General features: G+C 61.7%; 1 protein-coding gene across 3 annotated transcripts; it reads right to left on the reverse strand.

Moving 5' to 3' along the window:
• Positions 1 to 480: 480 nt before the first annotated feature.
• SLC67A1 (solute carrier family 67 member 1) lies at positions 481 to 21,456 on the reverse strand. 3 transcript variants are annotated; one of them, XM_088789794.1, is made up of 11 exons: positions 21,337 to 21,456; positions 20,269 to 20,457; positions 16,629 to 16,726; positions 15,824 to 15,984; positions 15,407 to 15,539; positions 7,211 to 7,329; positions 6,310 to 6,417; positions 6,046 to 6,146; positions 3,071 to 3,172; positions 2,720 to 2,840; positions 481 to 714 (listed from the first exon to the last, which is right to left on the reverse strand). In XM_088789794.1, the coding sequence occupies exons 2-11, from the start codon at positions 20,410 to 20,412 to the stop codon at positions 527 to 529; spliced, it is 1,275 nt and encodes a 424-aa protein (XP_088645920.1). In that variant the 5' UTR covers positions 20,413 to 20,457; positions 21,337 to 21,456; the 3' UTR covers positions 481 to 526. The 3 variants fall into 3 exon arrangements, with proteins under 3 accessions (XP_088645920.1, XP_019611247.3, XP_019611248.3); XM_019755688.3 differs by having other exon boundaries at positions 20,269 to 20,564; positions 21,337 to 21,446; XM_019755689.3 differs by lacking the exon at positions 21,337 to 21,456 and adding an exon at positions 20,933 to 21,306 and having other exon boundaries at positions 20,269 to 20,564.
• Positions 21,457 to 26,530: the final 5,074 nt, after the last annotated feature.

A 26,530-nucleotide genomic window follows, 5' to 3' on the forward strand; every position in this document is an offset into this window, starting at 1 on the left:
CCATGGCAGTTCTGGGAGGTCTGTGATAGTGCTCCCTGGTTCTCAGGCCTGGCTGCCTGGGTCTACTCCCGAGCCTCAAATTCCTTTCAAGACAACCCATTTCCTTTCATAAGCAGGAACAACCGTGAGGATTAGTGAGAGCTAGTGGGCAGGGAGCTCAGCTGGAGGCCACAGGTCAGTGTTGGGGCAGGAGGTGGAGGGTTGGGAGGCAGAGAGCGCTCTGTCTGGGGCTGTGAGCAGAGCCATGTGGGCGTCAGTAGAGAGAACGTCTCACTGGATGTGGTGATAGGCTCCAGGGGGCAGGGCCCACCTCACAGCAGGACAAACGGGGGATTCTGCCCTCCCCAGTCTAGGGACCCAGCTGCAGCCTCCTCCTCCAGGAAGCCCTCCAGCCTGGGAGGCTCCATTTGTCACCCCCAGGCCTCCTGCCCAACCAGACGCAGGTAGGCACCGTGGGAGCTTGCAGAAATCAGGCCGGAAGAGGTTCCAAGGGAATTTATTGGCAGTCTATGCCCAGGGGCCAAGGTCACTGGACTCTGTTCCTCTTCTGGGGCAGAGGCTGCCTCCAGAGGACCAGGAGGACGAGGAAGTTGACGGCAAACTGCACATGGCCAAAGACAGGGACACCGAAGCTGCGATACAGGAGGCCGCCGAGGGTGGGCCCCACGGTGCGGGTCAGCGGCTGCACAGAGGCGCAGAGGCCCAGCATGGTCCCTGGGGGGTGGGGGGGGTGAGTCAGGCTTGGGTAGGTCCTCAGCGTCACCACCCCAGCCACCCACTTCCTGGACACAGCAGATGCCACCCCTGTCTCTGCAACCCTCCTCTGTTTCCCCAGCTCTGTCCCTGGCCCTGTGGGTCCGCTTATAGACCACCCAGCCGCGGGCCTCACTAGACCTTGTCGGAAGTGCCCTGCCCAGGAAGCTTCCAAGCACAGGATAGGCCTGGGAACCAGCACAGGTTGCAAGCCAGGCCCTGCCCTCCCAGGCCACCAGGGAGATGGCCATGGGATCCCAGCCGAGGGAAAGTGGGGAGGAGGGCCTGGTGGGGAAAGGTCCTCCTGAACCAGTGGTGAGAGCTGGGGCTGGGGTGCAAGGCAGGCCATGACACTCCCAGTGTCACCCCTACAGCCCCCAGCACCCTCATAGGAACTGGTGGGAGCGAACCCCACAGGGCTGGGGAGGGGCATGGGAAGGGCACCCCACCTGCCTGTCTGCCCCCACCTCCAAGGTTCACCTAGCTGTCCACCCCCGCCCCACGCCCCCAGTTACCCGACACCCTGTCTCCACGCCCCTCTTGTCAGCTGTGCCCTGTGTGGGCGAGCATGTGGTGGCTACTGTCAACATGGACATCTGCCCAGAGGGTCCCCAGCCCCAGGGGCGTCAGAACCCCAGTCTCCGGAGTTGGAAAGCCTGGCCAGGAGCTGCCTGGTGAGGCCCCGCCCAGGCTCAGGGCCCGCGTGGGGGAAATTTAAGAGCTGCCTCTCCCATCGCCCACACGCCCTGCACACACCCGGGAGCAATTACCACCCCCTCTGTGGTCTCGGGTTCCCAGCGCGGGTTCCCAGGCTGGCGCTGGGAACCTCCTGGCTCCTTCCAAGCTGAGAGGCGGGGCCTTGGGCACAGTGAGGCCCAGGCCAGGCCCCGCCCTCAGCTCCCCAGGCCAGTTCTCCTGCTGCCCCTTCCTCCTGGCCTCTCCAAAGTACTGACTCACCACCTCCAGGAAGCCCTCCAGATCCAGCCTGGCCTCCCAGGACCACAGAGCCACAGGTGTGAAAGGCCCTGGCGGCCCCCAAGGCAGCCCTGAGAAGAGGCCTTGCCTGTCAGCCGCCAGGCCTCCCTCCCCGCCTACCCCCCACACACACACACAGACAGGTGGACGGACTGAAGGTCAACCAGGCCCCCTAAGCTTTCTGGTCCTGCTACTGGGGAGGCCTTCACCCTCAACCAGCCCACAGAAGCCTGTGAACTCAACCTGTACCATGCCCAGGACAGGGTAGGGGCAGGAGCTCGGGCACTGTCAGGCTCAGGGACCTCCAGTCTGGATGGGAGACTCCTAGGCTTCAGGAAAAAAGCTGGGTGCAGAGTGAGGGCTGGAGGTCCATGACTGGGGGGCACCTGTGTCCCACCGGGCGGCCTGAGGCTTCCTAGATTTAACTAGCTGTGTGCCTTCATTCACTCAGCACCTGCACTCCCCTATGTGCCAGCCACGTCCTGGGAGGGAAGAGAAGATGGGGCCCAGCCTCCGGCCTGGCAGGAAGCCCACCCCCTTTCTGGCCCTCTCTCCCGTTCTCCGCTCACTGGGCTGTCTTCCTAACTGGCCTCTGTAGGATCCTTTCAGATGGGCATCTCCACACCTTTGCTTAGCTGGAGCTCCCCCTTTCTAGTGAAATCCTGCCCGTGCTTTATTGCTAAGCCAGACACTACCTCTGGGAAGCCCTCCTCCCATCCCCCTGCACTGGTCTGCAGGGCCGGGTGAAAGGCTGGCCGGGCCCGGCTGGGTGGTGGCCAGAATTGTCACCTGAGCCTTCTTTCGACCCACCACTCCACCCTGCCCACTGAGACCCCAAGCCACCCACCCACTCAATTCGCTCTGGGTCCAGGCAGACTCAGCCCCAAATCGGGCTAGCCGTTGCCTCTGAAAGCACTCAGCAGGCTTCCCAGAGAGGAGGGCGGAGGTCTCCCCAGGCCTGCCCCTCGCCAGGCCCGGGGTGCAGCCTTACCTGTGTCCGAGGCCGAGACGGCCTTGGTTAGAATGCTGTCCGTGACCACGTTGAGGGTACACAGGCTGAATGTGAGTCCTGGCATCAGGAGGCAGAAGTGGAGGACACTGGACATGGATGCCTGGCACAGGGCAGGACAGGGCCGTGGTGACTGGGGGACACCAGGAGACCAGGGCAAGAGGGACCATCCCAGGTTCCATAATGGTAGCCCTGGGTGGGGGTGGGGGTGGGAGTGGGGGTGGGGGTGGGGGTGGCGCCCAGTGTCTCAAGTGCAAACAGCACAGGTGAAGAGGTGGGAGCGGGCCTGGGACCCAGTCTTTGCTGGGGGGCAGCCTGAAGGGGTGTTCTCACCATGGCGAGTCCCACCATGCAGAAGACCAGCACGCTGGCCTGGAGCAGCGCGCCCTCCGAGACGTGCTTGTTCAGCTGCCCAATGACTAGGCCCTGGGTGATCTAGGAGAGGGGACAAAGGGGGGGTCTGGACTGCAGCCGGCCCCCCGGGTGGGCAACCCCCACACCACAGGCTGTCCAGCCCCTAGCAGCTGTCAGGTTCAGGTCAGCAAGCAGGGTGGGTCCTACGGTACCCATGAGGGCTCCAAGGCCCTGAGGAAAGGAGGGGTGGGTGCCTCACACACATGCACCCCCGCACGTGCACAACCAGCCACTCATAGGTCCTATTTTCACATTCAAAACTAATTTCGTCTCTTTAATTTCAGATGTGATAAACATGTTTTAACCCAAGAAGGGCCCGTTAACTGCTGATGGAGGGGTGGGGGAGGCAGTGGTTTATGGTGCAGAAACGTCTTTTCATTTGAAAATGCTCAGTGTGGCCCTAAGTCCAAGCCTGGGGACCGTTGTGGCCCTGTGGAAACCCCTCCAGCGTCACCAGGCCCCCATGTGTCCCCTCCCCCAACCACGCTTCCTCAGTCCCTCTGAAGTCCTCTCACCTGGGAGGTAGGGCCTGCCCATTTCACAGATGGGGGAGACTGGGGCACAGAGAGGCAGACGTTGGACGGGACCTAGGCCCAATGCCCCGGTGCCCGTTTGGGTCCTCTGCCCGGCTGGCCCAACCAAGGCCTGGCCCTGTCAGGCTCATCAGCTATTGCCTTCCAGGGGCCATCCTGTGCCGGGACCTGGGCCAGCAGCTTTGCGTCCTCTGCACACCCTAGGAGATCACCACCCCAGTTACAGCTGGGTACACTGAGTCCTGGAAGGCTGATGTCACTTGCCCACCAGCAAGTGCCTGATCAGGTGAGGTCCCCAGAGGCAGGGAGCAGCCAGACGCCCCGAGGCCACCTGCTGTTATCCCACTGCTGCTCAGGCCTTCACTCCCAGCTGTGTCCTCCTTGCCTCCCCAGGGCCTGGCCAGCCAACAGGGAGCTGGTTAAAGATAAATTACCTGTTCTGTGCTCCCCTTCCTGCCCTTGGAACATCAGGGACACCAGGAATGTGACTCAGTGGGCAGGCCCAGCCCAAAGGCTACTCCCTGGTCCTCTCACCTCCTCTACCAGGCAGGCAGGAAGTGCCCGGGGCACCCTGGGCTTGGAGCAGTGCACACTGGGGCTTGGGGGCAGGCAGTCTGGGAGTCAGTGACCCCCTGGGCTGGAGTCAGTGCTGAGCTGGAGTCAGTGCTGAGCTGGAGTCAGTGCCCGCCTGGGCTACAGGGTGGGCTGGGGGTCAGTGCCCGCCTGGGCTACGGGGTGGGCTGGGGGTCAGTGCCCGCCTGGGCTACGGGGTGGGCTGGGGGTCAGTGCCCGCCTGGGCTACGGGGTGGGCTGGGGGTCAGTGCCCGCCTGGGCTACGGGGTAGGCGGGATACGTGTCCTGGGGTGAGCCCAGCCCTGCAGAATGGGACTGACCACTCTCTTCACTCCCTGCCCCTGCCTGGCATACAGAAACTGGTTCAGATCAGAACCATAAACGTCATACTTAAAAACAAATCCAACTTTCAGCTTTGCTTTATCTTCCTTTTTGTTTGTTTTAAAGGAAGACCTATGTGGCAAGGCCCCTGGTGCAGTCCCCTGGGAGGGACCCCAGTACGGGGACAGGTTTACATTCGGCCTCGGCATTTCATACAAACAGAGACCAAGACCCTGACGTACTGGTGGTGGTGTCTCTCCACTGTCCCTTTACCTAAAACGAAGCCGAAACGTGTGTGACTTACAGGCTATTACGTGAAACTTAACAACACGCCAGGTGTCTCCCTTTCTCCCCACCCTCCCTTCAGAGCTCCTGTCCATCCACCCCCCACCCCCACCCCCCGCCCCGCAGCTGCCGCCCTGTCCCTGGCCTGAGCCTCCCCCCCCCCCCAGCTGCCGCCCCCAGTGGAACCCTTGGCCAGCCAAAGCACCCAGGTCTGAGCCCACCTCCTTCTGTACCAGCAGCGGGAGCCAGGCCACCTGGTAAGACCTAGGCCAGCCTGCGGCCCCACTGCACTCCGAGTAAATCCGGTCCTTCTTGGCCCTGCAGACCACCCCCCATCAGAACCTGGTCCCGTCCCCTCAGGCCAGTGTCTGTCCCCACCTGAGGGCCTGGGCACTTGCAGGGGGCCAGGCTTGGTCTCCTGGGCCTGGGGGCAGTCGTTTAGAACAAGGCTTCAGTGGCCCACAATTTGAAATGTTATTATTGTTGTTTTTGTTTCTCTTCCCTCCAGCGTGGCCTGGCCCCGCCCAAAGAGCTGAGGCCTTCTTGGCCCACGTTGGGGTGGGCCCCTCCCAGAGAGGCTATTTTAACCCCTGGGTCTATACCAGTCCTGTGCCAGAGACCTGGGAAGCAGATGGCTGGGAGGTGCCAGAAATGCCACACGCTTCCAGAGAGGTAGAGAGCCTCCCTACTGCTCAGGCATGTCCCAAAATAACCCCTTTGGTGCTCGGCTGTCAGGCAGACGTCCCAGGCAGTGGTGGTGGCAGCACCTGTCCCCACCACCCTGGGCCTGGTCCAGGTGCCCAGGAGGAGCTGGGGCTGCTGGGCTTGGGCAGGGCTGGCTCTGGGCCTAGAGCTGAGAGCCCTGGGGATGGCAGACAGGACACCCCAAACTGCTTCTAGGGTGCCTCCTGACCCTGATGGCCCATCTTAGGGCAGCCCACAGTGACAGCAGGATATCAGAGCGAGAGCCTCGCTCACCATCTTGGCTCATCTAATCAGCACCACGACCCCACGAGGGCGAGGGCGGGCTGGCTGGGAGTGGAAGTTCACGGTACAGAGCCCGGAGGGCCCAGCGAGGCCCGAGAGGCGAGAGAGGAGCATGGCATGAGCGCTGCGGAGACTCCGCTCACGTCCCACTCCCCAGCCCACCTCGCGGGCCCTGTGTGCCCGGCACTCACTCACCATCAGCAGAAGCCCGAAGAAGGACAGGAGGTAGCCGGCCTGCGCAGGCTCCAGCCCGAAGAATTCCATGCAGATGATGGAGAACATGACCGTGAAGAGCCCTAGGCAGGGGTGGGGTCACGGCTGCGAGGCTGTGCCCAGCCCTCCCTCCTGTCAGCTGGCCAGACAGAAGGGATGCCGCCCTGGCCACAAACCTCCATCCCATGGCCCCCAATTCTTGGCGGCACAAGGCTCCGGACGCCCGGTGGGCAGCCTGGGACTCACCTGAGGGGAAGCCGGAGATGACCTTGACGAGGAACACTGGCAGAACACCTGGCTGCAGCAGGAGGTGCGCGATGGCCTTCAGGTCAAACACGCTGGCCTTGCGTTTTCCTGCGCACCGGAGAGGCCCATCAGCCCACTCCCCAGCTCCTCCCTGCCTCAGCCTGGCTGCCCGGGGGCCAGGCCCATGTCCCTTTACGGGCACTGCCCCCACCCAGGTCCTCCCTCTCAGCTCTTTCTGGATTGTTCCATCACAGCAACTGCTCAGGGGCCTCCTGTCCCAGCATGGCTCCCAGGTGGGTCTACCCCAGAATGCGCTCAGTCACTGGGCACGTACTGGTTGGGCTGGGATGCCCTGGAGGAGACCCCTGCTCCCCGCAGAGCCCTGACCTCTCCCTAAGGGGCCCTGCGGCACTCTGCCCGACACCTCGGCACCCCCAGAGCTGTGCTCCTGAAGCCAGTGCCCTCAGCACCCTGCGCTCGGGGCCTCGGGGTCCTGGCTAATCCACCCCGCGGCATCCATGGTCCCTCCCGGCCCGCCCCAGGCCTCCCTGCCCTGGACCGCAGCCTGTCTGACTTCCACCTCCATGCTCTCCACAGACAAGGGCCCTGCTCCGTGACCACACTCAGCTCAGCTCAAAGGTGCCGGCACCCCGAGGGGCTCAAGAAAAGGAAGAGGGCATGAGTGGCCCCTGAATTCCTCCCTGTGCCCCCGTGCCCAGGGACTGGGACACGCTCCCAGACAGGAAGCCTCTGTGGACGCTTTGGCATGTAGTGGTCTCAGCAGACTGTCCATGAAGGGAGGGCCCGGATGGAGGAGGCCCCAGGTGTTGGGCAGCAGGAGGGGAGGCCTCGTGCCTCACACCACCAAGTATCTGGACGCGGCATCTCTGGTGGGACTTACCTGGGGGGTCAGCCTGGCCATGGGCGCTGGCCCTTTTGGTGCTGACGGGGATGCAGGTGAAGCTGAGGATGGCCCCCAGGAGGTTGAGCAGAAAAGCTATGATGGCTGGACACTGAATCCTGGGAGCGACAGTCATGGTCACACAGGGTGTGGGTGCCACGTGCAGCGTCCCCCACCTGCACCTTCATACTTAGGCCTTGACAGCTGAGAACAGCTCAAACCCTACCACCCACAAACCACAGCCTGTGACCTGGAGGGCAGGGGCTGGACCCCTCAGGGCACATTTATTATGCAACAGATGGAGGAAAAGATAAAGTCACACTGTGGCTGCAGCCCTCAGTGTCCATAGCTGTAGGCCCCAGCAGCCTCTGAGGCTGGGCGTTGGCAGGAGCCAGGATGGTGAGCCCCAGAAGGGCTGGGCGGATTCTCCGGGGGGGGGGCGGTCGGCCCTCAGGCTGCAGAGGGGTAGGAAAAGCCCCCAAGGACAGGCCTGCTGTGTGCGAGCACACGCCCCCACTTCTCCTGGCCTGGGCAAGTGTGTCAGAGACCCTGGGGACCTGCACTGAGCCCTGGGGACTGCTGGGGGCCTGTGCCTCCGCTCCAAGTCATGTCTTCCGTGGAAGTGGAACCAACCTGGAGGAGCTGCCCCGACAGCCCCTGGCAGAAGTGGGCAGGGCAGTGGGTCCCACCCATTTTACAGGGGAGGAAACTGAGGCTCCCAGGGCCCTCAGTCCTCCTCCCTCTGGTGGGGCTGGAGGGACCTCCTGGAGTGGAGGAAGGCACCTGAGAAAGCAACTGTTCCCCTTTGGGAACGGTTCCCCCTTGGTGACTTGGGTCTGGAGTGAGACACGTACCGTCTGATGGGGAGTAATACACCTTCCGGGAGGGGCTGGTATGCTGGACCTGGGGACGGGGTTGGCCCCCCACAAACTAGGACGCCACCCTAAGGCCACCTTCCCGCCTGCCCATGTCACCACCAAGGCTGTGACTCAGGTTCTCCCACTGTCCCATCAGCTTTCACTTCTAAGGGAGCCTTTCCCGCCATGAGTCACCACATGGAAGCTCAGCCCTTGACCCTGCTCTTGACCCCTCTGGGAGGCACAGGCAGACCTTTGCCTCCAGCTCCAGGCAGGCTGTTTAACCTGTCACCATTTCCTCCTGAAGGCTGGCCCAGCCTCCTCCCCAGGGGAAGATAAGGAGTGGAAAGGGAAATGTTGCTGAGCCCGGCTGCTTAGATGTCCAGGCCTGTGCACAGCTGAACACCTTTCCCCTTAGCAGCAGAGAAAACTCCTATACGTCCTGCAAGGGACCTTCTCTCTGGGCCCCGGGGCTTCCTCCCCAGAGGGCACCTTGTCCTCTGACAAGGGCTCGCTCTATCAGATGGCCAGTATCCAGCCCCTGAAGACAGGTGGGCCTGGGTAGAAACCTGTGCCGAGACCAGTGGACATTAGACGGTGGAACGAACATGTGAGCTGTTCCCAGGGACAGCCAAAGGCCTGTCCCAGACCTTACCAGAGCCCCGAAACCTGGCCTGGCCAGGACCTCAGGGCACAGACACGAGTGGGAGGTCAGTGTCCTGGGAGACAGCCCCTGCTCCTCCAAACTCAGCCAGCCACAAGGTGGCCTTGGCCCTCCACGGAGTTCAGAGAGGGCTTCCCCCACCCCTCCCCACCACAGCTGCACGAGTGTACACAGACACGCAGGGCCCACTCACATGCACACACAAACACACAGGGCTCCCTGGGGAATCACGGGCCAAAAGGGCTCTGTTCCACGCAGGACCAGGGTGGCCAGTGGGGCATAGAGCCTCGGCCACCCTTTATTTCTCAGGCTCGGACCTGCCAGGCTCAGACAGTGGGTCAGAGGTGGAGTTGGCACTTGTCCAGCCTGCATGTGCCACGACCCATCTTCGCCCCCGCCCCCACCCCCACCCCCTGCCAACGCCCACTGCCCAGGAGGCTGATTATACAGCCTTTCCAACCATGGGAGAGCCAAACACAGGGGCCTTTCCATTGACTGGCGGGCCGAAGGGCAAGAGGGCACTGGACCCCAGAGTGGCCCCGCAGCCCCCTTCTCTGGCTGGCAGGAACTGAGCCATGACGTGAGCAGGGCCACAGCGGCCCTGGTGGCTGGCCCCAGAGAGGAGCTCTTTCTTCATCACTGGCCTCAGAGGCCCACATGTCACTGCTCGGGCCAACAGGGACAAAACCTGCTTTCTCTGCCAGATGCCCCGGAAATGTGGGGGAGCAGAGGCGGCCACTTAGATGGCTATTTTGGGAGGCTGGTGACAAGCGAGGGGCGGGTGGCAGGGAGCCAAACTGCTTCTCCTGGGATCTTGCCTGTCCCTTGCGTGGCGGCCAGGGAACCAAAGGGGCACAGGAACGCTGGGGGTGCTGGGAGGGGGTAGGGGTGTCCTCCCCACTCAGAGTTCTCTCCAGCTCCCGGGGACAGGAAATGGAAGGGAAAGGCAGCTTCAGTGCCTGGGCCTCTGCACAGAGGGTCTTCTCAGGTGGAATGCCCTCCAGCCTTGTGCCCAAAGCCCGGGCGCCCCTCCCCATCGGCTTTCTGCTCAGAGTCAGCCCCCTGCTCTCCCCTCCTGCCCTGGGGACCTTGTGCTGCAGGATCACGAGGGATGGGGCTCTGGGGCTCACTGGGCCGTTTTTACAAATCGAGCAGTGACCATGAGGACAGGCACCATTTGCTGTGTCTTTGTCTACCCACCCCCTTTCATTTTTGGTTGAATGGATGGACAAGAGGCTGGATAGACAGACTCACGGATGCCATAAAAGGCACCCGAGTCCTTCTGTCCCTGTTTGTGGCTACCTTGATGGGTGACTTCCTATCCTCAGATACAAATGAGGGCTGAACTCAGGGATGCCACCCTCCCAGGACACCCTGACCCCCACCCCAAGGCTGTACCAGTCACTGGGGGCTGCCTGACCGTCCTGGAGCCCAGCCCACCAGCTGTGGTTCCTTGGGGCTGGTGGCCACTGAGGAGTGGCCACAAGAGCTGCCTTTCATCCTTATCTCAAGGCCCAGAGTTTGCCCATATAGCATTATCAGGAGGGCAGGGGTCTGGCCATCTGCCCACCCATGTGGACTCTGAGTGCGTCCTCTCAGCCCGACTCCATCCATCCCCAAGGTGACGATTACTGATGGAGCTGGAGCTGCCCTCCACACCTGCTGAGGCTCTGAGAGGTGACAATATGTGGCCAAGGGCTCCTGGCCTGGCCGAAGATGGGGCTCAGGGTCTCTGAAGCTGTGCACCCCTCTCCTGTCCAACCTGGGAAACAGGCTGGAGTCAGCTGGGACCCAGCTTCACATGATGTCTGGATGTGAGGGGCTCTAGAGTGTCACCGGATGTCCAGCCTGGGGCTCGAGGTAGAAAAGTCACCCTGTCCCACCTGATCCACACCCCAGAACACTGTGGCTAGAACCGTGGAATGGAATTCTTGTGGGGCCACTCCTGATTCAGCCTCCCCCCGGCTTCCAGATCCCACAAAAGCGCCTAAGCCATGTCCAGCCGAACCCCTGTGCAGCCGTCTCTCCCTCAAGCCCCGGTGCCCCCACTGCAACCACACAGGCCTCCAAGCCCCAAGGACCTTCACGCCCAGGGCCTGTGCGTGGGCTTCCTCTCCCCAGAACACTGTCTGCTCCAGCCCCTCCTTCAACGCTGACTTCACGTCTCAGATCTAAGCTAAGGTCCCAGCCCCGTTACTTCCGGCCCTTTGTGCCCTGTCTGTGTACTTCCCAGTGCCTGGAACAGCCAGGCTCTGTCTGCAGGATCTATGCATCGCCCAGGGCTGGGGAGGCAGAAGCCTGGCTGGCACCGCACGGCCTAGTGAGCCACCGAGCACCAGGTGGGGCAGGCAGCCTGGCTGACTGGTGAGTCACTCCTGTCCCAGAGCCATTCAGGGCAGCCCCGAATGCCTACTCATTAACTCTCAGAGGAAGCTGGCGTGTCACTGGGCGGAAACCGCCCATCAGCAGGATAAGGGGAACGTTCCCGTGCCTTCACCCAGACCAAAGGCTGGGATAAGGTCCTCAGGGAGGCCCGGTTGCCCGCCTCCTGATAAGAAGTACAGTAAGTACCAGCTGAATCCCTGAGGGCCCGCTGGGCCCAGCTCGTGCTGGGATCAGAGCTGGGCCACTCACCGGCCAGTTAGCGCCCAGGAGTGCTGGCAGCTGACACTGAGACCAGCTTTGCCTGACCTCCAGGGTGGTCTGTGGCTGGACGCTCCCCCAGCCCAATGCTCAAGTTCTCCCAGGCCTCAACAAGTGGCCACCGGATGGGCGTCTGCCCAAATTCCAACCAGTTCTGGGGAACAGAGCCCTTGGGTCCTGGGCTGGGGGCCCAGCTGTACTCATGACTTGCTGTGGGGCCACTCTGGGCTGGCCCTGGCTGGGCTCCGACCATCCATCCCAGAAGTGAGGGGAGTCTCCTCCAGCCCTGACTCCCCCCACCCCTGCTTGCTCTGAGCTAAGGCCCTCTCATCCGGAGCTCTGCCTTCCTTGGGTCTAACTGGGCCCTCCTGCCATCTAGCTGAAGGCCCATGGGTGTGCACCCTGCCCCTGCCCAGGCTGACACTAAGCATCAAAGAGCCCTGATGTCCAGGGCCAGCTCCTCCTGCTCAGAGCTGGATGACAGAGGGCCTCGCTGAGGTGCTGGGGCGAGGGGGAGGCTCCCCACCACTCAGGGGGTGCAGCCAAAGGCCCCTGATGCTAAGTCCAACCATCAGGCCTGGTGTCTCACCAGGTTCTGCCACAAGCAGCATTTGACTGGTGGCTCCCCCTCCTCAAATCTCTAGGAAGCCCCCCCCCGGGACATGACTCAGGTGGGCTGGGCAGGCTGGGTCTGCCCACCTCAAGGCCCTTTTGGGGGTAGGGTGTGACAGAGGCTTCCTCAGGCTGTGAGGTACTGGGCTCAGGGCCATGAGTCACAGCCCCCCCCACCCCACCCCACACACACCTGCTAAGTGAGTCACAGCCCAGGTCTGGGACTCCAAGAGAGCCAGACCTCCCAGCCCTGAGCTCCAGGCTGGGCCCAAACTAGTTATACCAGTGTCTGTGCCACAGCCCAGGGCAGCCAAGGCCACTTCCTCCCTCTACCTGCTCCCTAGTGTCGGGGAATGGAGCATGGCTGGGGCCTTTTGGGGATGGGTCACAAGGGGTGAGGTGGGCAGGGAGGCCAGACAGGGTGCTGGCCTTTGCCATAGGGCATCATGGTCCTGGAGCCCACCACCCCTGGGCCTTGGACAAGACCAGGAGCTCCATGGGGGAGCCCCACCCTCTCTGGGGCCTCAGTTTCCCCACCCATCAAAGGAAGTTCCAAGGATATAAAGTACCTTGGATCTTGGGATGAAAGAGGGAAGCTATGGAATGTTCTGGAAGGTGAGGGCAGTGGTGGAGGCGCTCTTGAGAGCTGCTGAGAGTGAGAGGGGAGTAAGTGGTATCTTCTGAGTCAGCAGCGGGCTAGAGAAAAAGGCAGGCAATGACGAGATGGACCGTGGCACAGGGCTGGCGAGTGGAGGCCAGTGTGTGTTGGTGAGTGAGTGAGTGTGTATGTGTGTGTCCCTGAAACAGGGCCCAGCCCTCACACCTCACAGCACCCCTGGGAGCAAGCAAGGGCTGAGGGGCCCATTTCATAGGTGAGACTACCTGGCGAGGTGAGGAAAGGTGCCCGTGGCCCATGACAGTAAGTGGCTGGGCTAGAAGGTGAACCACCTGTCTGAAAGGCTGAGAAAGTCCTGGTGGGTGGGGCAGTAAGTGAAGGGCTCCTCCCTGCCCAGCCTCGCCTGTTCCCACACCCTCTCCACACCCCTGACCCTCTTTCTTCTCTTCCTGGGGAGACAGCTCTTTTTCCTGACCATGACTCATTTATGGAATCAGGCCCCTGCCTCCGCCCAGCATGAAAGGGAGGCCGGTCCTGACCAGGTGGAATCTGTGGTCACTGTCAGCCTCTTAGAGGCCGCAGGCTCTCCCCCCCCTTGGCCCACATGCCCCTCAGTTTCCAAAATATCTTCTTGGATTTCCCCCCTTTCCATCCTCATTATGCCTCTTCTTTGACCACCCCCACCGGCCGTGAAGCAAACCAGCTCCCAGGGCTTAGAAATCAGCCACAAGGACGCAACCCTGCTCTCCCCCAGCTCAGGCTCGCTTGCCCAGCCTCCTGTTCTCTTGGGCACCCAAGGGCCACCAGACTCAGCCTAGAGGGAGACCCAACTCCCGCTGTGTCCCGTGATGCTCAGATCTCAGCAAGGCCCACAGCTGCCCCAGGGCCTGCCTGAGTCGGGGCATGGCCTTGTGTTCACACCAGCATCCCACCCATTAGAAAAACCAAGCCAGAGTGTGCCCTCTGCCCCTAACCCCACGGCCACTCCTGGTCCAAACGCCATCCTGTCTGGCCTGGACCAGTGCAGTGGCCACCTCGCTGATCTCCCGGCAGCGGTCCCACCTCTCACATTTTCAACACAGCAGCTGGGTTATACCTGCCCAGGGCTTCATGGGCGAGCCCTGCCGTCCCCTCCTTGCTCCCCCAGTCCAGCCTGAGTCCTGCAGGACAGGGCTTCCCCTCCCCTCCTTGACGTCAGGTCACCACCTGTCCTCGTGGCCCCCAATCCTGCTGTATTACTCTTACACCATGCAGTTCAATCTGACCTGACGGGGCCTGTCCCATTCCCACTGCCTCCCAGAACCCGATGCCAGGGGCACTTAGAGGGGTCCACCCTCCTGCCCGAGGCGCTCAGCGGAGGAGGGTTCTGCTCAGACTCTGATGCAAATGCTGAGGCGGGGGACGGGAGCAGGGGTGGAGACCGCCCAGAGATGGAGGTGTTGTGACAAGGCCACCATGCCCTCTGTCCTCCAGTCCCTAGGGCTCAGCCTTCCATCACCGTTGGGGTTTGTCTGGGGGTACTCGGGAGTGTGGGGAAACTGAGCCCCCAGAGGCCCAGGGCCTGGCATAGGGTCATCCAAGATTGGAGGGCCTGGTGTCAACAGCACCCCTGCCATCCTGTGTGTGTGCACGCACGCATATGGTAGATGTGTGTGTGGTTCAGATGCCAGGAAGGCTCCTTCCCTGAAAGGAGTCCCAGGGCAGCTAACCCAGGCCTGTGCAGGGTGGGCGGCTCAGGAGCTGGCATACGGCCTCTGGTTAGGGAGCAAGGAAGGGCCTCCACCCACAGCTGGGCTGGGCAGGCACCACCCAAACCAAACCAAAGGCTTGGGCCAGAATGAAGGTCAAGTGTAAGGTCCACTCTTATGTAGAAAGCGGATTTTGAGTGGGTGTTGGGGCACTTCTGGGAAGGGAGAAATGGGGGTGGGGGAGCATGGCGGGGCTGGTCTCCCAGCAACGGAAGGGAGGTCTCCCTCCCTAGCCAGCCAGGGTGGGCCTCTCCAGGGCCAGGTGTCCTGGGTCCAAGGTTAAGCTCTTCCCCCAGGAGGCAAGCCCAGGGCGGCTGGTATAGCCAGCTCTGTGAAGCCCCACCGCTGGGTCAGGAGCCTTGGGATGGGGCCCACCCTGTGGAGCACGTGTGGGAGCTGAGCTGCCGGCTGGGCTCTCAGAGCACTGGTCCTGCAGGCCAGGGTCTGGGGACTGGGGAGACCTTAGTTAGATCTTTGGGTATGCAAAGCTGATGTGTGTGCGTGTGTGTTTAGGGGGTACCACAGGGCTTTATTTCACATACACTAGTTATTAAACTTCCCGCAAGCTGCCCTGGCCCCTCCAGAGGCTCAGATTTGGCTTCAGGCAGTGCGTCCCCATCGCAGGGCGCCAAGGGCGGGGGACCCCCTCCCCCACCGCCTGCCGTCAGGTTTCCTTTAGGAAATTAGGTTTCCTAATTTCCGTCTGGCCGGAGCTTGCCAGGCAGGTCCCCCCAGTCTGGGACTGCCCTGGGACGAGCGGCCTGACCCAACCAGCGACCGTGGGACTGCAGCGCAGGGCCATGGCGCCTCCTGCTGGACGCTCCGCCGCTCCGGCCCCTCCGGCCCCTCCCGTCGGGTAGGTCCCCGCAGGTCAACCTCCCGCCGACGCAACCTGCTCAGCGTGCAGATGAGGGAACCGAAGCCCGGAGAGGTGGCCGGGATGGGCCGAAGGCCCTGAGCGCGGCGACGGCGCGGAACCGACTCGGCCATCCTGACCAGTACTCCCACCGCCCTCGCCGTTCCGCCCTCCAGCCGGTCCCTGCCCCGACCACTTACCCGTAAGCGGTGCTCAGGGTCCCACCGAGCAGGGAGCCGAGGATGGTGCCGACGCCGAAGCAGAGGCCGAGCCGGCTCAAGGCCGTGGGGCGCTCCTCGGGCGTAGACAGGTCGGTGATGACCATCTGGGCGGCTGGGGGAATGCGGGGACTGAGCGGCGCAGACCCCTTGCAGACCCCTCTGCGGCCCAGGCCACGCCCACACATCACCCCCAGAACCAGACCTGTCCTGCAGGCCACGCCCACACCACTCCTCCCCTTTGACCTGCCGCCCCGCCCCCTCCCGCCCAGGCCACGCCCCATGTCAGCTTTTCCCCACTTCTCTCCTGCCCTGCCCTCCGCCCTGGCTCCCTGGACAGGCCCCCAGTCCCACTCCCCAGTCCTCCCGCAGCCCTGGAGGCGCCCTGCCTGGTCTTACTGGGCATCGTGTGCATGAGCGCCGCGGGCAGGCGCGAGGCGAAGAGCAAGGCCACGCCGGGCAGGGCCGGGCTGCAGGAAGCCGCCAGGAGCAGGTAGAGTGCGGACGCCGCCAGGGAACATATGGTGAACGCGGCCCGCGCCCCGCGCTGGTCCGCAAACCTGGGGGCACCGCACCTGTGACCCTCACAGATGTGGGGCAGGGTCCCCGTTCCCTGGGACAGCGGGGAGCCCAGGCCAACAGGGCTGATCACGGATACCCGGTGCTGGGAGGCTGGGGAGACAGCCTGGTCCTGGGCCCTCCTTAGGCCCGGGACCCCCCCACCCTTCCAGTGGGGCAGCTTTCAGTGACCTCGGCTGTCATTCCCTATGACAATAACTTGTGGGATCTGGGGGGACCAAGGGGATGTGCGCGTCTTACACAGTGTGTCCCAGGTGTGGGCCTTTCTCCCTCTGCTCGAGGCAGCGCCTGGAACCCCTCCCTGAGCCCCTGCCGTGTCTGCTTTTACTGTGTCTGGAGTCCCCAGAATTGACTTTTCCAGAAAAGTTTCTGGTGAGGCTCCCAGCTCAGCAAAGCTGGGCCTTTACAGCCATGAGTGTCTCACCGAATAAATCCTCTTTCTGACCACAAACCAGAATTAATGGAAGTTATGGGTGGGACGCGCTAGGAGCAGGGGCTCCACCCAGTATGAAAGGCACTGAAGCCCTTCTGGGCCTGGAGGTGCCATCAGCCTAGTGGGCCCATGTGAGGTTGGGGGACCCCGCCTGACCCAGCCTGTGACCTCTGAGGGGTGGGCCCATAGTACCTGCCGAACACGGGTCCTCCCAGCAGCTGAAGCACACCAAAGGTGGTCTGCAGGTAGCCAAAGGTGATCGAGTCCAGGCCCAGCAGCCGGGATAGGTACTGAAACACAGGGGGGGGGCCATGGGAAGGGCTGGGAAGGACCCCAGGCTCTGGAATTGGAGGTTCTACCTGGGTAAGGAGTGGGAGGAAGCGTGCATCTATCTGTCCCTGCCACCTCACAGTGTGCCTGGGACTGGCCCTCGGCCTCATGCTCACCTCGGAGGGGCCTCTGGGTCCAGGCTTCACGGAGGGCTGTGCTCAGTGGAGGCAGCTGCTGGCCCTCCTTCCCCTCTGTGGGGTACACCGCACGAGGGTGAGGGGCGGCATGTGGGTAAGGGGAGGCACCCAATCCCCACCATTTTGCTTTCATTCACTTAAAGCTGATGGTGAAGATGGTAGTGTCTCCAGGTCAACAGGAGATTTTCTCAAAGTGCCGTGATGGCCTCCAGGAGGTGACCCATTTCCCAGCAGGACACAGGCCTGCTCTGTGCTGGGAGCCGCTCCTGAGGGATGCCCATGGGGGAGCAAAATGCAGTGAGCAGTGTCCCTCCAGGGAGCCCGAGGAGGCAGGGGACCCAGGTGTCCTGTCCTAGCCTGACTCCCACACCCCTGAGGCTGCTGCTTCCCGCACCCTGGCCTCTGAGTGCCTGAGCCCTCCCTTCAGTGATCCCACTTATGATGGGTTAGATTGTGTCCCCCACCCCCACCCCAAAGATATGTTGAAGTCCTCACCTTCAGTATTCAGAGAGTGAGTTATTTGGAACTTAGTCTTTTGAGGTAACCGAATTACAGAGAGGTCACAGAGTGCGCCCTGATCCCCTGTGGTGACTGGTGTCCTTTTGTAAAGGGGGAACTCAGACACTCACACAGAGGCAGAGGCTGGGATATGCGGCCACAAGCCAGATACGCTTCACAGGGAAGCCTGCAATACACGTGTTTGGACTACTGGTGTCCAGAACTGTGAGACAATGAACTTCTGTTGCTCTAAGCCACCCAGGTTTTGGTGCTTTATCATGGCTGGCCCAGGAAATGAAAGCACCGCCCCTGACCCCACTCCCTGTGCTCTCCCTAAGTCTGGGACACCCACTGCTTGCTTTCTCTTTCCCTCACCCTGCTGCTCCCCAGTGCAGCTTACAGCCCAGGGCCATGGGCTCCTGTTTCCTCCTTCCCTGCCCCTCCCCTAACCTGGGTAACCTGGGCAGCTGAGCCAGGCGGGGGACGCTGGGAGCGCAGCTGTCCGACAGGTCTCTTTGTGGACTTGACAGTCATCGCACATTCCCCTAGTGAGTCCACCCTCTCGCCCCCATACCCCTGTACCCACCTCCTCCCCCCATTGCATCCCAGCCTCTGGCCTCCTCAAGGGCAGGGCTCTGGAAGGGCTCTCTCTGCCCGCCCTTCTGTTAGAGGATGCACCCTGCTGTTTTTCTCCGCTTTCTCTACACTGCTGCCGTCTCCTCCCCTTTGTTACCGTTGCAGCAGACCCCTATGAAGACCTGCCTGCCTCCCCTTTCTCTCCTTCACCCCTCTCCTATCAGGCACTCCCCTCCCCCTTCCTGGAGGTCACCCCTGACCTCCTTGCTCCCCCAAGCACTCAGCTTCCTTGCTCCTCCCACTTGCGAGGCTGCCTCGTGGCTCCTCCCCTACCTTGATCCTATCTGCCCTGGACTGTCCTGCTTTTTCCTGCCAACCTGACCTCCACCTCCGCTCACTTGGCAGAGCATCAGTTGGTGATGGGAACACCGTGTTCAGAATGAGCCTGACGGCTCTATGCCGGTGGCACAGAGTGACAGCTGCCCCAGTCCCTCTGTCCTGAAGGGCCCCTGCCTCTCCACTCAGAGTCTCAAAGCATCCGAACTCAGTGGGTCCATACTGGCTCTTGGTCTCCACCCAAGACTGGTCTCTGCTCTACTGCTGTCGCCTCCACCCTCCCAAGGGTTCAGGTCCAGATGTGCAGGGACATCCTGACTCCTCTTTCTCACACACCTGTCCAATCCACTGGCAACTCCTAAAGCTCAGCCTTTGCCCCAGAACCCAACTCTCGCTGTCCTGCCTCCTCCACTGCACCTGCCCTCCTAGTGACCTTGCGCCCCCTCTGGCCTCAGCTTCTTCTCCCCTCCACTCCCCCCACCCCACTCCCGCCTCATTACCGCTCCAGGGCCTCTGCACGGCTAGGCTCCTCCTGGTCTCCTTTTAGCCTTTGTTCAGGGACGTCTTCCTGATCCCAAACCCGCCACCCGCCACACGTCCTCGGGCACCCCCAGCCCCCTGCCCCCCCTCGCCTTTCCACAGCTCAGTTTACCTAGTAGTGTTTACTGTTGGTGGGCGTCACTGTCCCTGTCCCCACCACACACAGCACAGTCCATGCTGTGCTCCGCTCTGCTGTGCTTAGAGTTCTGAGGACGGGCTGCTCATAGTAGGTGTTCGGTGCTCATTGCTGAACAAATAAATACACGCCCCTCCCCAGGAGAGCTGCCCCTGCTCTGTGCTGCCCAGCTCTTCACTCCCCACACCATCCCTCTGAGGTAGGGACAATTGGGACCCATTTTGTGATGAGGAGAGCCACGTGTCTGCCCAGACCACCCGCCCACCAGACAGCTAAGGAGCGGAGTTGGGCTTGGACCAACCAGGCCATTGGCTGGAAGTGAGCTGGGCTTGGGGGGATGGGTGGGACCAGGTTGGGCTCACGGGCTGGCTTGGGACCTCTGGCAGGCCAGGGATGGTGACAAAGGCGATATCCCCTCCCACCCAGATTCCCCAGGCCCAGGCTGCTCAGGTGAGTCCTGGGGAACTTTTCAAAGTGCCACAGCCCCACCTAGACCAGACAGGAAAGGACCTCTGGGGCTCTGGCACTTCCAAACCTCCCTGTGAGGGCGCTGTTGGCCAGGGAGGGTGAGAGGGTGAAAGTGAGTGTGCCAGCTCCACAGGGGTTTGAGTGACACACGAGTGTGCCAGGGGATGACTGGCTCGTGGGGGAGGGGGCGTAACAGAAGGCAGTGCCCACGTAACCAACTGCCTGTATGGCCAGGCAGTTTCAGACCAGGAGACGCAGCATGCAATGAGTGCAAGGGATCAAGTCCCGCCCTCCCATCCTGGGCTGGGGGACAGAAATAATCTAACACTTGGGATGGGAATGTGGGGTGTGGACAGGCTGCATGAGGATGACCAACCAGGACCAGGGATGAGGGGGAGCCGTTGTAGGTACTAGGCAGGTGTCTGGAGGGCCTGAGCAGAGGCGTGAGTGCAGCTAGGAAGTGAGCAGCAGGGGTGTGTGTGTGTGTGAATAGGGCAAAGGCCCCAGGTGGGGCAGGAGGAACAGAGCTAAGGCACCGAGGGGAAGGGGTGCTGCCAGGAGGAGGGCTGCATGGCAGACAGGGTGGCTTTCTACAATCCCTCACCAGAGCTGCTGGTGCAGCCAGAGTCCAGGACAGGCTGATGGAGGGTCAAGAGGCACAGTTGCTTGGTCCCTTAACTTGCTCAGCACCAGTGTGGCAAAGGGCCCCCAGAGAGAGGGGTCCCACCCCTGCCCCCAGCCTTTGCATGGATGATGAGAGGGACAGTGATGGCAAACTGGTGGCCAGGTTGCCTGGGGAGGAGGTACTCACTGGTAGGATGGAGAACTGCATGAAGAGGCAGGTGAGCTCCAGGGTGGTCAGCACGTAGGTGAATAGGAGGACCCAGGGCCGGCCCAGAGTGCCCATCCCAGCAGCGGGCTGACCCTGGCCCCTGGGGGCGCCAGCTCCTGGCATCTGGGCAGGTGCTGCTGGAGACCTTGCAAGTACCCAGGTAGGAGGCTGGAGGAACAGGCAGGGGCAAAAGTCCCTTTGTGCTGGGGGAGGGTGCTGAGTCACCGGGCGGGAGGCTGCTGGTGCACCGCCTGACCTCTCTGCCGGCAGAGGGCCTGCAGGAGAGGACAGTTCTGCAGGACGCCCAAGCGGGCCCTCCAGCACCTGCTCTAAGACCTGGGACCAGTCTTGCCCTTGGAGAACGTGGCAGGTGGTACTCTCCCTTCACAACTGACAACTCCAGATGTCTGGGCACACAGCCCCCGTGGAACTGGACACAGGCCCTCCCCACATGTGCCTCACACAGGAAGGCACCCGCACCCCATTTGTAGAGGGAGACAAGGCCTAGAGTGGTTGCTGACCCCGCTCAGGTAGGTGCCTCCTGAGGGTGTGGGGCTGATTTGGGTCCCTGTGCTGGGGGGCCCTCCTTAGGCCCACAGTGCACCCCCCACCACTATGGAGCAGCTTTTAGTGGAGGACCTACCTTCCCATCGGCCCCTGTCAGACCCTGAGTGGCCTGGGGGTGGAGTGGGGGACACAGCTCTCAGCCTTGCAGGTCCCTGTCTGTTCCTCACACCCTAATCAGCTGGAACCAGATTCGGTGGCTCCACAGAGGCCTCCACTAAATCTTGCCATATTAACACGGACTGTTTTGAATGAATTAACGAACCGGTTGGCCTTCAAAGCCTGGGTCCTGGGGTGGAGGGTGACAGCAAAGAGGAGACCCTGGGCTTCGCTCAGCCGCCCTCCCCATCTTGGGGTGCAGGGAGGTTGGGGGAAGCAAGAAGAGGCTGACAGCTGCAGGTCAGGGGCACCTGTCTAGGCAGGGGCTGGACGTGGCGCGGGGTGCGTGTCAGGGGCTGCCCTGGCCCAAGTGAGCTCCGGTACCTGCTTTCACAGAGCTCAGCTTGGGCACAGGTCCGGTGGGGTGAGTCCTCCTGGGGTGAGTTAGAACCTGGCCCTTCCGGGACTGGGCTCGGGGCCCCACCCTCTGGGAGTGACAAGACTCTGGCCCTCTCAAAGGGACCTAGGACCCCGCCTCCTGCCCGCGCGGGGCCTCCTCGCTCATTGGCCGAGCCCTACACGCCCCCCGCGGGCCCCGCCCCGCGTCCGGGTCATCCCACGCCCCCTTCTCTGTCCCTGGCCTGACTTTGCCCAGACTTGCCTGCACCCCTATTTCTCCCAGCTTGGACATAGGGTGGAGAGGGGCAGGAGCAGAGGGACAGGGACGGGGCACAGGGGCTGGGAAGGACAGGAGGGGAAAGGGGTGGGGGGAAGGGAGAAGAAGAAAGGAGGGGCCACAGAGACCTGGAGGAGGGGGGGGGAGACAGGCATTACTGGGACCCTCACCCGCAAACCTGGAGGCTGCTTCGAGTTACAGAGATGTCAGTTTTCCGCATTTTAAGCTGCGGTGACCCCCCCCCCCTTGGCGGGTAGGTGGGGTGTAGGGGTGTGCTGACAGACACCGGTAGCCACTGCTGGAGCTCTGGGGAGCACACAGACTCAGCTTCCGGCCAAGCAAAGTTCCCCAGAGAAGTAACCAGACGCCCACTCAAGACTGCCACCCCTGCCCAGCAGGTCAGAGCCAGGCCACAGGCCCAAATGTCAAAACCAAAGTCTCCTCTGCCATGTGTGAACCACAGCTCAGCATAGCAGAAAACCTCAGGGGACAAAGAGCTTGAGATGGTGGGCCGACAGCCTGAGTCCCTCCTGTGGTGCCCAGGGAGGGATGGGAGGGCAGGCCGTTAAGGGCAGAGCCAGGGAGCCTAGGGACCTCTCTCGGTGTCTTTCAGAGCAGGGCAAACGGGCCCTCCTGTCAGGGGGAGTGGCTCACATCCCACCTCTCTGCATAGTGGACCTGTGTGCCAGAAAGATTTGTTTGTATCTGAGGTCAGGGTGCTCCGTTCTCTGCCAACCAGAGATGTGAAGGGTGAGAGCACCCAGAGCTAGGGCGGGTGAACCAGCGGGGGTTTTCTGGAAGGACTGCACAGAGGGCTGGCCTGGGGTAGGGGTGTGACAGCAGTCTTAGGGCGTCTTAGATTCAGGACCCCTGGGGGAGGATTGCGGTGGTGCTGTGCTCCGTAGGGGCGGGGAAGAGACTGTCCCCAGGGTGATCCAGAGCCCCCAGGGCCTGTCAGACTCCCTGCCTGGCTGCTTCCTAGTGACCTGGCCAGGAGGTTGGAACATCAGCTGGCCCCTCCTGGGTTCCCCCAGCAGAGACTGGGGTGTAAGAGTGCCTAGCCTGCCAAGTGGCAGGCAGGGGAGGCCAAGGACCCTCGAGAGCTTGGGTGGGCAGGAAGGGGCTGGTTACTCACCTCTCCCTCCTGTGTCAAGCAGGGCCTGTGGCGGTGTGAAACTGGTTGGAGCAGAAGCAATCAGATCTTGCCTAAGCATTTGTTGTGAACAGGCTTAGTGAGGGCGGGGAGCTTCCTAGTCCCCAGGACGTGTGGGAAAAGTGCCCTTAGGGCTGGATGAGGAAAAAGCAGCACCCCGAGCCCTGGAACCCCGGGACCAGGCATTCCTTCTCCAGAGCAAGCAGCTTTGGCCAATGTGGTCACTTAGCTGCTCAAAAAAACGCTCCGCAATCCCCCAGGACCACAGCGTCCATCCGGGTCCCCTCAGAGAAACATGCTGACAGTCTGACAGACCAGGCTGATCCAGTCTGACCTGAGGAATATGGGGTGCGGCTGGGGAGGAGGGCTTCTTAGAGGAGGTGACGCCCACACAGAGTCTTAAGGTCGAACGCAGACTGACCAGGTGCGGGAAGGGCACGCCAGGCAGAGGGAATAGCATGCACAAAGCCCAAGCTTGGGGTGTGTAAAAACCGAGAACCCTTGATGGGGCGGGGGCTGAGGTGTGCAGTGGGGCGAGGGTGCAAAAGCTGAGTCTGGAGAGGGGCTGTGAGGCCCAGATCTCGGAGTATCTCACACGTCCCAGTAAGGCCCTGGGGAACCCCAGAAGGGCTGGGAGTGGGAGGAACGGGGTGGGATGTACGCGGAAGAGGCTCATCTGGCTCACGTGTGCTGGAGGGTGAGAGCCCTGTGAGTGTCCCAGAGCTGGCGGGGTCCAAGGAGCCAGAGGGCATCTGAACTGGTGATGGGTCGTGAAACAGGCAGCCTTGCTGAAACCGACAAACATTTGTTGAGCACCTACTGTGTGCCAGGCTCTGTGCCAGGGGCTTGGGATATTCAGCCCACAGAATGGACTGCCTTTGTGCAGCACGCCTGAGTGCCTATGTGTGTGCACACATGTGTATGAGTGTGTGTGCGTGTGTGGGAGAGGGCAGATAGTAGCCAATACTGTAACACGTAAGTACATGACACACTGACTGAGCAGGTAGGCTTTGCTCTGCGGGCAGTGGAGCCATCGCGGGGCTCTGAGCTTGCACTGTGTTCCAGAAGGAACCTCTGGCTGAGGGCAGGCACAGAGAGGGTGCCAGGGAGTTGGAGGGGAGGAGGCAGTGGAGAGTTCGAGGGGTGGGATTCTGCACTTCCGAGGAAGGAAGAGCTGACAGGCAGTCCTGATGAGTGGGGATTGGGCCGGAACTTGCCTGCAGTCTGGAGCTGCTGTCATCTGGGGAGGGGCCTGGGGGGAGGGCAGGAGACCTCCTGGAGCTCAGAGCTGGAGTGGGTGGAGACAAGGGCCAGCACACGGATGCAGGTGTGTGCAGTTTGGGGCTGTGGTCTGTGCTGGAGGTATGTATTAGGGGGTCGTTGGCCTCAGGATAGTATTTAGGGCCCTGACTGGACAAGATGAACCCAGAAGTGGGTCGATGAGGGGTCCCGTGGAAAGCGCTTGGAACAGTGCTTATTACTGTTATTATTCCCCAAGGGCTCACCTCAAAAGTCACCTCTTCAGGGACACCAACAACATTTTGGCTGGGGCTGAGCCAGGGCAGGGGGCAGGGTCGGATGTGGGTCCCCGGGCTGCCCCTCGCGGCCTTAGCCCAGGTATCATGCAGTTTCAGGCCCTGGCCAGCAGGGGACTCCCAGACCCCACAGCAGCGGCTGAGCTCCGGAACCCACTGTCTCCCGTCCTGCCCTTGGGCAGTACAACTCCAGCGTGGTGTCTTTGAAGTTGCAGCCTTACCGGGTGCACCCCAGCTGCTACAGGCATCGGGGGCCTGGCCTCAGTTTGTCAGCTCCATCTCGGAGGTGGTTGGGGTAAGGGTCCGGGAAGGCGGGCTCAAAGTCCTTCTGTCGGTGCCCCAGGAACCTTCCAGAACTGGCATCTGTGACTAGACACCTGGGTCTGGGGTCTGGGCAGGGCTCCTTGGGGGAGGGGGCAGGGGCTGGACCTTGTCCAGCTGAGCAGCAGTTCCCATTTACCCTGTGGGAGGGCTCATGGACTGAGGCCTTCAGCCAGGCTGCATCCCAGGGAGGCTGTGCCAGCCAGAGCAGACTTCTCCACCCGCTCCAGTGTCCAAGTGAAAGGAGGGCCCCTCTCTGTGCGAAGCCAGAAGAGAAGGCACAATCCCACACACCCCTCACACCCTAGAGAGCGCCTGCCACCAACCGGTGGCCTCCCTCTGCCTAACGGCAGTTTCAGGGAGCCCCAACTATTTGGTTTCTGTTGAGGGCAGCCATGCCGACATCTCCAGAAGTTGAAGCAGTGGCCTCCCGCCTCCTCTGCTCTGGGTACCTGGGACCTACCCGGCTGCTGGTTTCTAGGGCTCCTGGTGTCTCTCTCCCTGTCTCATCGGGCCGTTGGCCCCCATCACAATTGCAGCCCAGGCACCACCCTGGTTTACTCACCTATTTCTGCCCCTACGTATCACTCTGGAAGCCCTTGGAGGGGAGGACCCCCCAAGGTCCCAGGTAGAGAGATGTCTGCTGGATGGCAGGTGGGCACGGAAGAGGACAGAAATCAGACAACCCTAGTCCAGGCCCTGGTTTGTCAGTTGAGGGGTCTGCTCAGCGGCCAAGCCAGGACTAGCCCTGCTATAGAGCCAGCCTGATGGGCTGGCATCTCCATGATTCACCAAGCTTCGACAAGGGTCTCCTCCTCTCAGGCCTCAGCTGCCCCACCTGTGAAATGGGGACAACAGGAATCCCTGCCTCCTAGGATATGTGTGAAGATTAAATGAGATAATTCAACACAAAGACCATGGCATGGGGCTGCCTGGTACAGAGAGGGTGTGCCTCCAGCAGCATCTGGGTACTGACTGCTGAGCGCCAGGCATGTGTGCAGCCGGGTGGAACAGGCTGAGTGTTGGATGAAGACAGACTCACCAGGGGCCGGCCCGGTGGCTCAGGTGGTTAGAGCTCCGTGCTCCTAACTCCGCAGGCTGCCGGTTCGATTCCCACATGGGCCAGTGGGCTCTCAACCACAAGGTTGCCAGTTCTACTCCTCGAGTCCCGCAAGGGATGGTGGGCTCCACCCCCTGCAACTAAGATTGAACATGGCACCTTGAGGTGAGCTGCCGCTGACCTCCTGGATGGCTCAGTTGGTTGGAGCACATCCTCTCAACCACAAGGTTGCCAGTTCAACCCCCGCAAGGGATGGTGGGCTGTACCCCCTGCAACTAGAAAATGGCAACTGGACCTGGAGCTGAGCTGCGCCCTCCACAACTAAGACTGAAAGGACAACAACTTGACCTGGAAAAAAGTCCTGGAAGTACACACTGTTCCTCAATAAAGTCCTGTTTCCCTTCCCCAATAAAATCTTTAAAAAAAAAAAAATTAATTAAAAAAAAAAGACAGACTCACCAGAGTTGTCAGGGCCTGTACCCCAGACTCCCCTGAACTCGGTGGGGGTGAGAGCACTGGGCAAGCTGATTATTATGCAAATACTGTTCTATCCCTCGGAGGACTTGTCAGGGAACCATGTCCCTGGGCTCAGAGCAACTGTCCAGTTTTCAGTAGAAAGGCAGCTGGAGGGGTCACCAGTGCTGGAGCTGTGCCCTGCCCACCCCTCTAGGCTGGAGGGAAAGACTGAGGATGGTATGGGTAATGCCTCCTTCTCAAGGAGAGGGACACTGTGCCAGGTACATATGGACATGGCCTTCGAGCCTCATCAGGAGCCTAACAGATGAGAAAGGAGAGGCACAGAGAGATAAAGCCATTTTCCCAAGGTCACACAG

This window comes from Rhinolophus sinicus, chromosome 14 (assembly GCF_057876585.1).
Source record: "Rhinolophus sinicus isolate RSI-liver-muscle chromosome 14, RSI-T2T, whole genome shotgun sequence".
NCBI classification, from domain to species: domain Eukaryota; kingdom Metazoa; phylum Chordata; class Mammalia; order Chiroptera; family Rhinolophidae; genus Rhinolophus; species Rhinolophus sinicus.

Excerpts from the sequence above, each read along its gene's own strand:
- SLC67A1 (XM_088789794.1), bottom strand. The coding sequence starts at position 20,412 with ATGCCAGGAGCTGGCGCCCCCAGGGGCCAGGGTCAGCCCGCTGCTGGG. Across the intron at positions 15,540-15,823 it reads GCTCATGCACACGATGCCCA|CCGCCCAGATGGTCATCACC; the intron begins GTAAGACCAGGC and ends GCATTCCCCCAG. Across the intron at positions 7,330-15,406 it reads ACCCTGAGCACCGCTTACGG|GATTCAGTGTCCAGCCATCA; the intron begins GTAAGTGGTCGG and ends TGTCGCTCCCAG.